The 17,159-nt window shown below is 35.8% G+C and overlaps 1 protein-coding gene across 2 annotated transcripts in view; it reads right to left on the reverse strand.

Moving 5' to 3' along the window:
- The window catches only part of LOC150103862 (pseudouridylate synthase TRUB2, mitochondrial), a 106,159-nt gene that overhangs the window by 55,187 nt on the left and 33,813 nt on the right, over positions 1-17,159 (reverse strand). For both annotated transcript variants that reach the window (XM_090396565.1, XM_090396566.1), the window contains exon 4: positions 13,343-13,423. In XM_090396565.1, coding sequence (XP_090252691.1) covers positions 13,343-13,423 — 81 coding nt within the window. The remainder of the gene's footprint in view (positions 1-13,342; positions 13,424-17,159) is intronic.

Genomic DNA, 17,159 nt, shown 5'->3' on the forward strand with positions numbered 1-17,159 from the left:
AGAATGCCAGTTAGGCATTCTCCTTCATGCTGGCATGTAATCAGTGTCTAGAAAGGGGACACTGTTTTTTTTTCTTTTCTAAGGTAAACTGGATCATCCAGGCTATATGGCTAAACTGAGAACACATCATTTATGTAGCGAAGTCAAACAGGGAGTTTATGTAGGGCAGAGTTTAAGGCTTTTTCTTCAAAGATCTCCATGAAGAAGAAGTTGGAGAGAGTGGAGAACATGGCTGTTCCCTCTATCTCCTTGTAGAATTTTCCTTGCCAGATGAAACAGCAGTTCATGGCAAACTGAAACAGGGCTGAAATATGGGGAGGAAATATAGCTTGGATAAGATCTAAGGTGTTTTTGAGTGGGGCATTAGTAAATATGAGAAGAAACATCAAAACTGACTTATGTCAGTGTGTTGGAGTGGGGGTTAGTGAGGATTTCTATACTGGCTTTAAGGTGGACTGAGTTTTTTTTTATGTGTGAAGGAGTGTTGCTAGTATACTGTGAGAACACTTTGGCTAATCTGTATGTAGGAGAATCAATGCCATCTACAATGTGACATAATGGCTCATTTTGTTATGGATTTTTGATAGCCCATATATCACAGCCAGAGGTCTAGAGTTGAATGGTTTTAGTTCACTGGTGAATTCCGCACCCAAGAGGTAACCATTTTACAGAGTCTGTGAAGTGATCTGATCTGTGTGTTGGTGGGATCATATTTAAAAGAAAAGTAGGCAGAGCAATTTCGAAGTAAGGAAGCTGTCATCCTATGGTCAAACATGCAAGACAGCCAATATAAGAATTTCTGAACATATAGACTACACCTGTTTCTACTATTACAGCCATTCTGGACTTGTTGACTATGTTTGAACACTAACCACAGGATATGCTGGAAGGAGGCCACTCTTCTGCACCACAGCAAATATAAATATTAGTCCTGAGAAACTTTCCAAACTGCAACAAATCTGTGCATGAAACTGCCTCAACGCCTTTTATTCCCTTATAGGGAATAGGCAAGGCCTTTTTAACCCATTCTAGCTTTTGGAGACTGAGTAGCCAGTCCAATCTACACCAGAAGCCAATCAGAGATAGCTGGCCCATGACGATCACTAATTATAAACGGCAGCCGATGAAGAGACAGGCAAACAACTGCTGCCATCTCTTGATACCTATATGTTACTGTCTGAAATAATGTGGGCTCTACACTAGATTTTGTTGAGTTCATGGGATGAAAAATTAACGATGAGATCTTGTTATGTTCTCATGATTTCTCACCTATTTGTCGTAAAGTAAAGTAAAAATATTACACGCGTTTGTTCTTCAAGTTCCTTTCCCACAATTTTCCTTAGCCTCTTCTCATTTTACATTTTACACAAATTATGGACTCTACAACCATGTTATAATTATTGTAATTTCCTGACGTTTCGACCTTCATATTAAGATCATCATCTGGAGTATACGTGTATATATATATATATAGAGACATGCAAAATTACATTTCATACAGTATGCTGAAGAGACAATGATTTGTCTCTTCAGCATAATGTATGAAAATAAAATTACAATAAATAAATGAAATAAAATAAAATAACTACATCAGAGCTATATTCTTGTTGTTTATTTTTTAACGGTGAGCACAAAAACAGTTTGTCATAATGCGCGAGACTATAACAACATGGTGTAATTAAACAAAATTGTAACAGCAACACAAAGACTAGAGTCCTGATTTTTGGCGCCCTCTATCTGGGGAAAAAAAAAAAGCTATCACATATTACTAGAGTCCTAAAAAAAAAAAAAAAAAGTACTAGTTTTTTCTTAATATGACTGTCTCCCAGATCTTCGGCAAGTTAATACAGCCATATTTGTTGAGATTTGGAGTGTGTTTCAGGGCTTCTGTCACCTCTAAGAACAATCTCTCTGAATTATAAGGGTTTCTGTGTAGTACTTTTGTGTTTTTCCAGTTGATCCTATGTGTAGGGGTATCCAGAGCATGGTCTGCTAGGCCCGACTTGCCATAATGATAATTCTGGACGTATCTTTTGTGTTCGCTGATGCAGATGTTCAGTTCTTCTTGTTTGACCGTAGTAGGCTTGATTACATGAGCAGGGTACTTGGTAGACTCCTGGATGTGATAAAGGGGGAATGCTGTCCTTGGGTGAACGGATGAGGGTAGCTAATTTGCTACATGGTCTGAATGTGGTGCGTAGTTTATGTTTATTGAGAATTCTTGAGATCTTTTCGGATGTGCCTTTAATGTATGTGATGGTGACTGTTTTGTTGTAGTTCTCTGTGGTGGATGTTTTTTTTTTTTTTTTTTTTAGGACTCTAGTAATATGTGATAGCTTTTTTTTTTCCCCCAGATAGAGGGCACCAAAAATAAGGACTCTAGTCTTTGTGTTGCTGCTACAATTTTGTTTAATTACACCATGTTGTTATAGTCTCGCATATTGTGACAAACTGTGTTTTTGTGCTCTGAAGATGCTGGTTATAACACCAGCGAAATATCAGCAATAAGTTAATAAATTAATTATTTACTTAGTTTCTGTGTTCTAATATATACCGTTAAAAAATAAACAACATATTCGACGAACACATAAGTCTGTCCACACGTTTAGAGCTATATTCTATTTAAAACATCAGAGAAATATTCTTTCATATAGTTTTGTTACAGTAAAAATGATATCCTAAATTAACAGGACAATTGTTATATTAGATTTAAGATCCTGGATTACCTATGGCCCTATTTATAATCAACTCTTGAGAAAAGTTAAGTGGGTAGAATATGTGCCTTCCATATTCTTGGGATTTATAAACCATCATTATTGCTAAGATTAGGGTGGTTGATAAGAATCTCACAGGCCTCCTAAAATTTACATTCATAGCATGTTTTGGTGTGATGTAAACAACAGGTGCTTTTCCAGTCAATCCTATGTAAAGTATTCAGGGCATGATTAGAAAGACTAGCTTCACCATAGCTATTATATTTAATGTGTCATTTATGTTCCTTTTTTCTGATAGGAATTGTGCGTCCTGTTTTTCCTATATAGGAGAAATTACAGGTGCAATGAATACTCCAGGATGGGCCTGCAGAGGGAGTGAATCCTTGGATGAGTTGAGTAAATTCTTTAATTTTGCAGGAGGTTTAAAGTTGGTTTTAAGGTTATATTTCTGTAGTATTCTGTTTATTTTGTGTGATATCCCTTTAATACATGGATGGTTACAGTTTTATTGTAGTCTAGTTTATTTTTAAGTGTGGTCTTGTACAGAATTTTGTTGTAGTATTTTGGCTGTAAACATTTTTTAGGAAGGTATTGCTGATAACTTTTAATTCACCTTTAAGTGCTTGTTCATTGGAGCAAATCTTCAATGCCTTGTTTGTTGGTGTATTAATGACCCTAGTTTTTGTGTTGGGTGGTGGTAGGCATTTATGTGTACATATTGGCTAGTATATGTTGGTTTCCGGTAATGATTTTCTGGAAAGACTGCCACAAGGAAGACATGTAACAAGTGTATCTAGATGGAAGCATGTTCTGCTTTTCAATCTCAATTGTGAATTGTATGTGTTTGTGTTGTTTGTTGAAATGGCTAAGGAAAGTGTCTAATGTCTGGCAGTCATGGGGCCAGATAGCAAAAACATCGTCAATGCATCTAAGCCAGACTTTCAGTTTTAAAGGAGAGGAACCTAGAGCACGTTGTACAAAATGTTCCATGTAAAAATTAGCAATGGAGGAGGGGGGGGGGGCATAATGGTAAGCCCATGACTGTGCCTTCTTTTTGTAGGTAGAAAGTGTTTTGCCACACAAAATAGCCAGAATGTGGTACAAGTGCAAAGAGCGCTGTGATATTGGGAGGGAATCTGTTCTGTATTAGAATGATTGTGTCATTGATTGGAAGAGGACAGAGACGTCAAAACTGACTAATAAATCATCTTTTTCTAAATGTCTTTGATTTTGTTTACAAAGTGTCATGTATTTTTAATATAGGAGGGGGAATGACCTACCAAACTCTGAGTGTTGACGCTAGTTTCTTGGATAGGTGATAATTGGGACTGTCTATACCTTTGACTATCAGTCGGAGTGGTGTGTGAATCTTTGGTAGACATAAATTCTTGGGGAATGAGTGTAGTGCAGAAGGTAATTTTTTAACTGTATCTTCAGGCCATGTAGTGACTGATTTAAGTAGCTTCTCTGTTTTCTTTTTTATTCGATTGGTTGGGTAATAGTTACCAAGCTGATAGGTGCTGTTGTCCGAGACTATTGGATTCATTTTTTCCATGTAGTTCAATTTAGAATAACTGTGGCACTGCCTTTATCGGCTCTAGTAATTACAATTTCCAGATTTAATTTTAGTTATTTCACCGCTGTCAATTCAGATTTTGTTAGATTGCTGGTTATTGTTTTCTTGTAATTTAAATTTAAAATTATAGTGGTTTCCATGCATATTTTATCTGCTATGGTGGTTGGAATAAATCTTAAGCTTCTTTCTATATGGTAAATAAAAAAGAGTATGATAATCGTTCTGGGTGCCACGGCAAAGTTTAAACCTTTGCTAAGTCCTGACAGTTCATCACTGTTCAGAGCGTAGTTAGATTAGTTGACTATGTGACCATTCGCTGAAGCCAGTTGGTGGCTCCTGTTGACCCATGCTTCTATCTCTATAATTCTCATGTTCATTTTTATTTCTTTTTCTTAAATGGGTAGTGTGATAACTCTACTTAAGTCATCTGGAATTAGACCTCCTAACAAGGACTTCTGAATTATACAACGTAGCCAGTACTATTATGCCTTTATCAATCTAACAGATAAGCTTAGGTGTTGATGGTTATTCATGACTTATTTTTAACAGTATTAACAAAACCAAACAATTTTGTTTTCTTAATATAGGCAGTTAATTAAACATCAAAAGATGTTTAATTAACTGCCTATATTTTGCTGAATTTCAAACCAGTATCATCAGAGCACAACACAACTAGTACACACGACAGTGAGTAAGCAAAACAATACAATTTTAATGGACAAAAGATCTACCGTTCTATTTTGGCACCCTCATTACACAAAAAAACATTACAGCTATGTGGAAGTTGCTCTTACGATAACATCATCATCATCAAATTCCTGCCATGTACCCTCAAGGGATGTACAGGATATGAGAGTACTATATGAAAAATTTACATCATTACTAACTTCCTATCTACAATTTTCCTCCAAATCAGTCTGTTACTTGTCAAGACTCCAACATTATCAGATCTTATATTTCTATTGTGTAAGGCACTTTTTACCATATCAATCCGTCTATATCTTGGTCTTCCTCTGGGTCGTTTTCCCCAACATGGCAGAGAACACTTGTTTTGCTAATCTTTCCTTTAAGTGACCACGCTACCTGAGATTAGCTCTGCTAACGCATTCCTGGATGCTGATAATGTCAAGTTCTTTCCTAATATCCTCATTTTTAATATTATATCGCCATTGATGCCATCTGTTCATGCCACTAATCTTTCTCAGGACTTTCATATCTGCAGTTTCTAGTCTTTGGTCAAGTGTTTTACCCAGCTCTCTGATCCATAAGTTACAATTGGCTTGAATACTGTCTTGTATACAGCTAATTTAGTGCTCTGACTACTTTCTCTCTTATTCCATATGAATTTATTCAATTGACTTCCTACCATACCAGCTTTGCTGATTCTGTTGTCTATTTCTATATTTAATTTACTATCTTCACTAAAAATCGTGCCTACGTAGCGAAAAATGTTTTACTTGTTCCAAAACTATGGTTTGGATTTTCAATTCCGTGTTGAGAGAGGCCAGATTTCTGCGGTTTAAGAAGACGAATGTGGTCTTGATGTTTTGAGATGCGTTTCTGAACAGACCTACCTGTCTGTCCAAAGTAAGATAGTTTGGATCCATAGGATCCATTGCGAAAAGGCTAAACTTTTACATAGATCTTTATTTAAACATGAACGTTTATACAAAGAAAGTTCTGAAGCCCTACTACACAGACCAAACCTAAACCGCAACGACGTTCTTACTATTCCTAAAGTATGGAAAATTATCATACAAAACTGTGTTAAATAATTAACGTTTTTTTTTTTTTTTGTTGTTGTTGTACTACTTTAGCACGTTATGCACGTTTTCATGAGATTCTATTGTAATCATGCGCCCTAACTGTATGTTATTCCTAATTTTTGTTTAAATACTGTACTGATGATGTCCTAAGATACTTAGGATGAAATATTTACAATTAAATAATTTTCACTGTGGTTTATACGTGTGTTTCTTTTAATGATGATTGCCCCACAGGTTTCGTTATTTAAAAAAGTTTTATTCCTTCACGGGGAAATGACAGCGCAGAAGACAAACTTACTAGGAAAACTGCAACTAAAACAGGGTAAGCTACGAGCTAGAATATCTTTTTTAAAAAAGTGCAGACGTGATAATCTTATTCCAACCTTTGCTAAGCTGAAAGAAACCATCTAATCTCCAGGCGCCCATAAAATCTATCAAAAAGCAAGTCATTCCTTACAACTCAATCAGTTACGAGTGTCTAAGCATGAACTAGCAACAAACATTTTAAATATTACACAACTAGAAACAGATTTGTCAAATACGTTAAATCAAGAATTGCTACAATTAATTATAACTGTCTCAGTTCCGGAAAAAAAAGCTTTTGATAAAAGCAATAGTACTCTACATATTAAATACCTTAATCTATTAAATCGATCAAAAAAGATCACTAACAAATTACCAACGGAAAAATGGGTAGTCAATTTATCTAACCGTCAACTAACAAAAGATGAATTAAATGTTCTAGCAAGAGGCCATAAATTTGTGATTTCACCAAAGTGTTTCCCATATTTAGACTTTATACATAATATAGAAAGAAACATCAAGCATCTCTCCAGTACTGAAGCCAACAAACGTCGTTTCGAAGTAGCTAACGTGATCTACAATGCCAAACCTTCAGAATTAAATATCCCACCGTCCGAATTGAAAGCTATTATTTCCTTAAAACGTAACAAAAATTTAATCATTACTAGAGCTGATAAAGGAAATACCACTGTGGTTCTTGATACCAATTCATATGACCGAAAAATTAATTTACTTCTTCAAGATCGTAATACTTACTCCAGATTGGATTTTGATCCTACGAATCGTCAACTCAGAAAATTAAATAAGCTACTTAATGAAACTTCCTCCTTAGATGAAGAAACTATCAAAAAACTTAAGACATACCATGCAAGACCTCCTAGAATTTATGGCTTACCTAAGCTACACAAAACTAATGTTCCACTTAGACCTGTCGTAGACTGTATCGGCTGTCCAACGTACAAGTTATCAAGATTCTTATCTAACCTTCTCCACCCTCACATAGGCCACTCAGTCTCTTCAATCAAAAATTCTACTGAGTTTCACACAAAAATTAAAGACATTCAACTATCAAAAACTGACTTGTTAATCAGCTTCGACATTGTCTCCCTCTTCACTAACATTCCCCATAAAGAAACAATAGAATTACTTACTCAAAAATTTCCACCTGATATAGTTGAATTGTTCAAGTTTGTTATTGCATCAGGTTACTTCACCTGGAAAGGTCAAATTTACAAGCAAGGGGAAGGAACAGCAATGGGATCTCCTTTATCACCAAACTTAGCAAATTTGTTTCTAGAACACCTTAAGCAAAAAATATTCACTTTTGAACCCAAACCAAAAATTTGGCTAAGATATGTCAATGACGTATTTGCAGTATGGAATCATCCCGAACCCGAATTACAACTGTTTCTAGATAAAATTAACCTTCTTCATCATCGCATCAACTTTACGTTAGAAAAAGAATCTCCACAGGGTATCTCTTTTTTGGATTTACACATCAAAAGAAAAGAAGACGGTTCCATCGCCACTTCCGTCTTTCGCAAGCCCACATTCTCAGGTCGCTACATTCACAGTTCTTCTGCTCATCATCCATCTCAGAAATCTGGCATTATTAAATCACTAGTTTCCAGAGCACACAAATTCTGCTCCTCTGAAGAATCTTTATACCAGGAATTAGAAGTTATCAAAAATACAGCCATCCTAAATGGATATAATCCCAAAACAACTCAAAAAATCATCAGTCACTTCTGCATACATCAAACCAGACAGGAAGAAGTGCATAGAATTCCCATACCTTACGTTAAAGGCATCTCAGAATGTCTTTCTAAAATTATGAAGAAATACAATTTTGCCACTACTTACAAACCTATCAACCAAATTATAAACTTGTTACCTTCTCCTAAGGACAAACTCTCACCCTTGATGTTACCTGGTGTTTATGAGATTCCATGCTCATGCAAACTATCTTACTTTGGACAGACAGGTAGGTCTGTTCAGAAACGCATCTCGGAACATCAAGACCACATTCGTCTTCTTAAACTGCAGAAATCTGGCCTCTCTCAAAAACTCCACCAAGTTCTGTGAAATAAATCTAAAATCATTAAAAATCTTAAATCACTTGAGTGCACTGGTGATAAGGAGTCTCAAGATTGGGTATTTGGCATAGCCATTTTGCAAAAATAAAAAAAAAAATTTAAATAATAATAAATTGGCTAGCTCTTTCTAGATAATGAGAAAATAGGTTCTTGCTCCAATGTTGAAATGATACCCAGTTTTTGTGATCTGCAGTGGTGAAAACAATCATGTAGATATCTCTCAGTATAAGTTGATTTTCCTAAAGATAGATATTTTTAATTATTTCTTTAAAATCAGCTAAAATCCTTAGAGAATATAAAATTAGAACAGCATTTAGTCCTTTCCTCACTATAAGATCACTACTTCCATTTGTTAAACAGAGATACAGCCTTCTAAAATATCCAGGAATTTACCATGGTGTGACTATAAGACATAATAACAGACTGAGAAATCTATTGAATAATGCAAAAGGAGCACATTCGAGATATAGGTTACCAGACAAGTGAGGCCACAGCTATACTGTTATGTAATGTCTTCAGTTGATTTGCACGATGCCTCAATGGACAGACACCAAGATGTATGGAATTAATTCAAAATCTTATGCTGGTGTTATGCCAAAACAGAAAAGGCTAACATTAATTTACCTGCCTGGTTGACCAAGTGGTTAGCATATCTACTCTCCAAGCAACATACTATATATGTCTGAATCCTGCCATAGGAATGAATGGATGTTTGTGATTGTCTTTAGGTAGTAGACTGCCATCACCACACTTACTTAAGGTCTGAAGTGGCTTGAAAAAGTCATGCATTTGATCTCCTAATCAGAGTTTCTGGATTATTATTATTAAGAGAGACCTCCAGGGAGTCAGAGACTCATCAAGGGAGGCCACATACTACACACGCCAGCTATCATATTTATTCTTGAATTCATTCACACTGCCTGCACTCACAACATCCAATGGCAATCCATTCCAATCATGCACCACCCTCTGAGAGAAAAATCTGGCTCTTACACCATTCTTGGCAGCCCTCATTCTCAGCTTCCAAGGATGCCCTCTCGTCCTTTCCCCACCCTCCATAAATTAAAAAATCCCATCAATTGAAATCTTGTATGACCCTTTCAGCAGTTTGTAAGTCTCAATCATATCACCCTTCTTTCTCCTATTTGGTAGTGTCTGCAATCTACAAATTCTCAACCTATCTTCATAATCAGTATTCCACAATCCTGATATCATTTTTAACACTCGCCTTTGTCCTCTCTCCAATATATCAGAATCACATCGGAAACTAGGAGACCAGACCTACGCACAATAGTCCAAGTGAGGTCTTATCAAGGCCTTGTAAAGAGGCAAAACAACATCCTTATCTTTGTTCGTTTGAGCATTGCAATTATCTTTTGAGTTGTATTTGCAATCTTTGCCACATGGCCCCGGAACTTCAACTTCCTATCTATTAACACTCCAAGATCCCTAGCCTCATCAGTTTCTTCTAGCCTAATCCCACCAATATAATACGACATTGGATAGGTAATCATGCCGAAGTGAATGACTTTACATTTACTGACATTAAACTGACACCCATTTTCCCATGCCCACAATTCCAGCTTATTCAAATCATTCTGCAAGGACTGCATATCAGCAGTATTCATGATTGCCCTGCCTATCTCTGCATCATCAGCAAATAACTGTATGTCGCTTGTCAAATTCTTCCTAATATTATTATTGTACAGATTGAATAACAGTAGACCAAGCACTGATCCTTGTGGCACACCACTTGTTACCTTAAACCTTGCAGACTCAGATCCCCTATATACCACTTTTTGATATCTGTCAGTCAGCCATCCTCTTATCCATGCTAATGTTGTATAACCCAAACCCCATTTTCTCCAATTTATCCAGCAGTCTGTCATGTTGTATTCTGTCAAAAGCCTTAGCAAAATCCAAAAGTATCATGGTGTATCCATTCCCCTTGTCTAGTTCAATGGTAACATTGTCATAGAATATGAGCAAGTTGCTAAAATATGACCTTCCCTTAGTAAACCCATATTGTTCATTGCAAAGTAGAGATTCACTGTCAACCCATTTCTTAATGCGGGCCCTAACTAATTTTTCTAAAATCTTCACCACCACTCCTGAGATACTAATTGGTCTATAGTTTGATACATCGGCATTTGCACCACCCTTATGCAATGGAATTACCATACATGCCTTTCATTCCTGCAGAATCTTCCCTGTTCTGAGACTCATATTAAACATCCTGGTCAAAGGAATGATCAATTCAGCTGAACACTCTTTTAGCACACATGCTGATATTCCATCAGTCCCTACTGCTGAATTCTTATTCAGTTTGTGCAACAGCTCTAATACCTCGGCCTCACACACCTGCGTGAAGAGGTAACAGTGAGCTCAATGTTGCGTTCACCAGGTTGATAACTTTTAACAAAATGGGCATTCATTAACTGAACAACCTCTTATGCATCAGTAACCTTCACTCCATCTGGATTTAGAAGAGTTATTCTTTCATATTCATTCTTTCTTTTACTTGCAGCATATCGATAGAATTCTTGTAGGTTGTCTTTCGCATGCAAAGCTAGTTTCTTTTCATAATCAGACTTTGCTTTCCTACAACAGTTGTGACTATTCTAGCCTGCTTTTTATAACGTTCATAACGGACGTCATCCTTATGCAAACGGTATTCCTTCCACATCATCCTTTTCTTACAAATCTCTTGCTTAATAAGATTACACATCCATTTGACTCCTACTCTATTTATTCTTCGAACTCTTGGGACACATTCTGATATCGCTTCATTTAAATATTGTTTAAATGCTTCCCATACACCGTCGATATCCTTTCCATCCAGCAACTGATCCCATTCCACTGAACTCAGTATACTCCTCAGTTGGTCATAATTTCCTGCTTTGTAGTTCAACATGTAACCTTTTCTGAATGGAACACTCATAAACTTAGTTACTTCCCAAGTGAGTACCACATGATCACTGTCACCAACTGGAGGCAGAATAGTTACATCTTTAACTGAAATGCCCTCTGACACTATAATCAAATCTAGCACTCTTTGACCTCAAGTTCCTTCTGTCACATCTGCGTGAGGTGTCCCGGCAACAGTTCAATAAATGCATTTTCATTTTTCTCATGAGATTCTACTGCTACCCAATCAATATTTGTATAATTAAAGTCTAAATATTAAAATGTCTTAATAAAAATATATGATAAAATACTAAATACACTATAAAATACCAAACTCTACCCTAGTATACTACAAAACACTAATTTTCTAAGGAAAAACACAATAAAAACAGACAAAAATCACCAACTTTACAGAAGCACTAAATTCGCTGACCAACCACTATGTATCCTCGAACCCAAAATTTTTTATGTAATTATATAAAATTATGTAAAAAATAAATTTTTAAAAATATGTAAAATTAATAAAAATAGAAAAAATTGCTTAGCTCATCCATGGTATTAGTGTAATACATGTTTACAACCTCTTGTGTATGGAAGTCACAAAAATTATCTGAATGTTTCCTCAAAGTATACAAAACAAATAAGAGCATGTAACATATACAACAATGAACTTATGTTCATACACGATTTAAATGATCAAAATCTTATGTGGTGTTGTCATCATGCTAATCTTTTACTGTTCATCTATTAATTCCTTCTTTACACCTGAATAAGTTATGAAATTAAGATGAAACTAATGTCAATATTTTTCTTTGAAAAAATACCTAACATTGAAAAATACATTCAATTAACCGAATGCAGAAAATAAATAGAAAGAATTAAATATAAACAAAAAGAATGTATAATAAATACATAAGCAAAAAGCCACTACAAAGGGAACACCAGATATGATACAGTAACTTCCTATGTTTACCATCACAGTAGAGAGAGGAAATGAGATAGAAGTTATACAAAGAATCCAACTTGTTTGGTAGTTTAGCCCTTGTTTAGTTACTTGTTTGGTAGTTTAGCCCTTGTTTAGTTACTTGTTTGCTTAGTTTAGCCCATAAAACACTTTAAGGGGACATCCCCAATTTATCTCAACAGAAAAATACTTGATGGTTGTATATTTCTAATCATGACATATAAATAAAACATGGACTGTGACTAAAAAATTGATTGGGTACCAAGCTGAGAACTACCCAAAAGAAAATGGAAAGATCACTACTTGGTATTATCATTCCGGATAGAAAGCACAATACTTTGGGTCAGAGTAGAGAACGGGATGAGAGACATTGTAAGAGCCATTAAAAGATCCAATGGTACTGTACTATACAAGTCATGTTGGAAGAAGTTATAACACTCGAACATGAATAAAGATGATATCTGAATGGTACCCTAGACATGGCTGCTCACTAGCATAGAAAGCCTTTGGAAAATATGGAATGGAAGACTTTGGGGGAGATCTTCGTCGAGCAGTGGTGGACAGAAAATGGCTGAAGATATATATATAGATAGATAGCAGATAGATATAGTTAGCCTGCCATTATTTTTCCAGTACCAAGTCAGTCTAGTCCTGTGGCTGTAGTCTCCCTCCTCTGTTCACAAACATAAAACCACCTTCAAACATATTTTGCAGAAGTGTGCCAGTTTGGCACACTTAAAACTATACACCTAAAAAGTGTTTAGGTGTATAGTTGACCCTCACTACAATACTTGAGAGTCCTAACCAAAACCATATAGACTCAATACCATGCTAAAGGAAAGTCACTATAACAAACTATGGTGCATCATGAAAACTATAATAAAAACGCTTATAAAACTATGGTGTATGTAAAATCTACACACTAAATATAAATGGTGAAAATATTTCATTGTCCTAATTAATTACAAGGAAAAAGAAATGCAATAATGTGATGTGAAGTACTGGTATCAACTTACCTACTACGCCAGATGTCATAGTCCCAATGTTTGATGCCCATGCAAGCCGAAAATCTTGTGGTTGGTATCTAGGACCAACAACTAGAAAAAAAAAAATGCAAAGGGAAAAATCATATAAATAATATTTGAAGAAAGAGTCTAGAAGGCTTCAATCTAGCATAAAAATAGAGAGGATATTTCTATTTCATAGCCTGCCATGAAATAGAAAATTTCATAGCCTGCCATGAAATAGAAACTATTTCATAAACTGCCATGAAATTTTTTACATATCATAGAATATGTAAAAAATTTATTTTTTACATATTTTATGTATCAATTTCATAGCCAAATAATCAAATTTGAACCTCAAAAAAATTTAAAAATTGACCATATTATGAGAGTATGACCTTTGTCAACAAAGTTATCTTAGTATCACACTTAAAAGACAAAATTTATACAGAAGCTCATATGTGTGTCTTAAAGTGTCTGATCTCTGACAACAGCTGTTAGGACACGCTGAAACCTTAATAGAAGCACTCATAAAAGCTGAACACACGGGCTCCTCGGCAGAGCTCTTAAGTCTTAGTACTATTATAGAATGCCAAAGAAACTGCGATGTCAAAGGCAGTATTCTCATAAATTCTCTGGTCAATTTTGAAACTGCTTAAGTTTTAAATTTGGCTATGAAGTAATGACAGATTTATAATATCCTTTATTTCTATGGGAGAAATAATTTATTATTTCACAACCAGATAAAGTCCCAATTAATGCAAATATTAAAATACCTATTTTTTCCTTATATAGCATATCAATGTTAAGTACCTTACCCTGAGCCAGCAACCCAACTGACCCCCAGTAAAGAACATTTCAGTCTACTTCACTTTCATTGAGAAATATGAAGAAAATTAAACTGTATATTTCATTCATACAGATGGAATATATCAATTTTATGCTTCACAGTCATATTACATCACTGGTTTCAGAACATTATTTCTATTTTAATGCAACATTTATGTTTTGACTGACACGTGAACACACCATAGCCAAAAAGGTGATTAGACCATTTAATAACTTACCGGTTGTTTTTTTTAAATCATATTTTAGGGCTCTAATTTGATTAGCAAATTACTTTTCTATCTTCTACAGCAGTCCTAACTGCATCAAGTCAATTTATACTCAATCTTTTAAAATTATCTATAAATCAACTACTATAAACTAAAAATGATATTTAGCTTACCTAAGGATCCACTTCTAGATAAATCAGACACATACTAAAGTAAATGCACCTGTAATATCTCACATATAGAAAAAAACAGGTACTTGAATCAAAAAACAGAAGAACCCAACCACCACATAAGGTGCTTACATCACAGCAACGTGAATTCTATGCTCGTGAAACATATAACAAGAAAGAGGCCAGCATTTTAAAGGGAAACTAGAGCTTTTAGGGAAGAAGCTGTTGAATGAATATGCAGATATCAGTGAAGCATAGGAATGTGCATAACATGCCTAAGTTAGTACCACTGGTAACAAACCAGAATGGGATAGTTAGCATAAAACGTCATGATAGCAGTGGGCCTAAAAGGGCTTTTGCACTTTATGTACATTAATGCCAGGAGCATTCAGAACAAGGGGCAGGAGTTTTTGGCATTTGTAAGTTCATCCTGATGAAAGGCTATTGGCATTAGTGAGACATGGCTGTCAGAAGATTATGTAGTTAGTGGAACAGAATGTGAAGGGTATAGTGGGGTATATTCAGGTAGGATGATGATAGCTAATGAACTCAACCAAAGAGAGAAGTTCAACTGCAGAGCAGGAAAAGTAGCAGACATCTGAGATATCCTTAACTTTAGTTTTGAAGTCATCTTTGATTACTTTATTGGTTCCTCAATTTCTAAACTTTTTCAACAGACTCCACAACATTTTGCCATCTGATATTTATTTTCTATGTTCTTACCGAAGTCTTCCCATGACTTTTGTTTAGCTACCTTTACATATAGCTTAGCTCTCTTACATTTTATTCTGTACTTTTTGGGCATCTGAGAAATTATCTGCTAGTGCCGTTATTATTATTATAATATGGGCATCTCCATGAAGTCCGAAGACTCATTGCAGGAGACCCAATCTATCCGCACAATCTATCAATACATCTCCTTGAACCCATTAACAGAAAAAGCACTCACAACTGATTCTGGCAATCCATTCCACTCATTCAACACACTTCAAGCAAAGAATCTAGTCCTCATACCTCTACTGACTACATCTTTATTCAACTTCCAGGGATAATCCCTTGTTCTGGTCCCTCCAGCCAAATGCTGAAACATTTCTCCTGCAACTATCCTATAAAATCCTTTAAGCAACTTAAATGTTTCTATCATATCCCCTCTTTTTCTCCTATGAACCAACTTCTGCAATCCACACACCTTCAATCTATATGGGGTACACTCCACAGGCCACTCACCATCTTGGTCACTTGCCTCTGAATCCTCTCCACCAACTCCACATACCCAAGAAATCCAGGAGACCAGACCTGAGCACAGCAATCCGCATACGAGTGTATCAAGGGATTATAAAGAGGAATTATAACTTCCTTATCTCTACTTGTTAATGTGTTCCTCACTAGCCAAGTAATCTTATGTGCTACTTTAGCAACCTCAAAACTTTAACTTTAACTCTGTCTACCACCATCCCTAAATCTCTAGCTTCATCTATTTCCTGGAGTACAGTGCTATCAATGTGATAAACGGCTTGTAATCTATTTATCCCAAAGTGCATAACTTTACATTTCTCGACATTAAACTGACACCCTTAAATTTTTGGCCATACTGACAGCCTATTTAAATCATCCTGCAAGTTCTTCACATCACCTTGATTAAATATTACTCTTCCTAATTTTGCATCATCAGCAAACAACTGAATATTCCCTTTCAAGTTATTTCCTATATCATTTATATATAAATTAAACAGCAATGATCCCAGCACTAAACCTTCTGGCACACGACCGGTCACCTGCTTTCACCTCGATTCTGCTCCTCCCTATACCACTTTTTGATATCTGTCCAGCAGCCACACTCTTATCTATTTAACTAGTGTCATATACATCCCCATTTGCATAACAGTGTTCCATGTGGTACTGTCAAATGCCTTTGCAAAATCATCATGTACCCATTTCCTTTCTTTAACTCAGCTGTTACCCTATTATAAAAAGTCAGTAAATTACTAAGGCATGATTGACATTTCACAAAGCCATATTTTTTATCTACCCATTCTTGAATTCTCTTTTTTACCAATTTTTCCAATACTTTTACCACCACGCCAGAGATACTGATTGGTCTATAATTTGCTACTGTGGTCTTAGAACCTCCCTCATGCAAAGGAATAATTCTGACCTCTTTCCACTCCCTTGGAACTCTACCAGAGCTGAGACTTAAATTAAACAGTTTAGTCAATGGCATTGCCAATTCCCTTTCACATTCTCGCAAAACCCTAGCTGATATCCCATCTAATCCCACAGCTGTATTTATAATGAGATTCTGCAATATCCTAAGACCTCCAATTTCATCAACCTCTGTTCCCACATTAGTGTCTATCACATCTCCAACTCTGTCTCCACAACTCAGTCCACCCACTACGACGAATCGCAGTTACCTCCATCTACCGCTTACCACTACCACCACTAGTATTTTCACAGACAATCACAAACATCCATGCCCACAGTGGGATTCGAACCCGCAACCTTTTGGCTGGAAATCATCAGTGTCCACAAATATGGTGATTATCTGCAAAGAGCAATGTCTAAGATAGTATGGAATTAATGTTAATTCATACCTTCTAATGG

Source organism: Typopeltis vanoorti, chromosome 8, assembly GCF_054136105.1.
Source record: "Typopeltis vanoorti isolate ZY-2024b chromosome 8, IOZ_Tvanoo_1.0, whole genome shotgun sequence".
Classification (NCBI taxonomy): domain Eukaryota; kingdom Metazoa; phylum Arthropoda; class Arachnida; order Uropygi; family Thelyphonidae; genus Typopeltis; species Typopeltis vanoorti.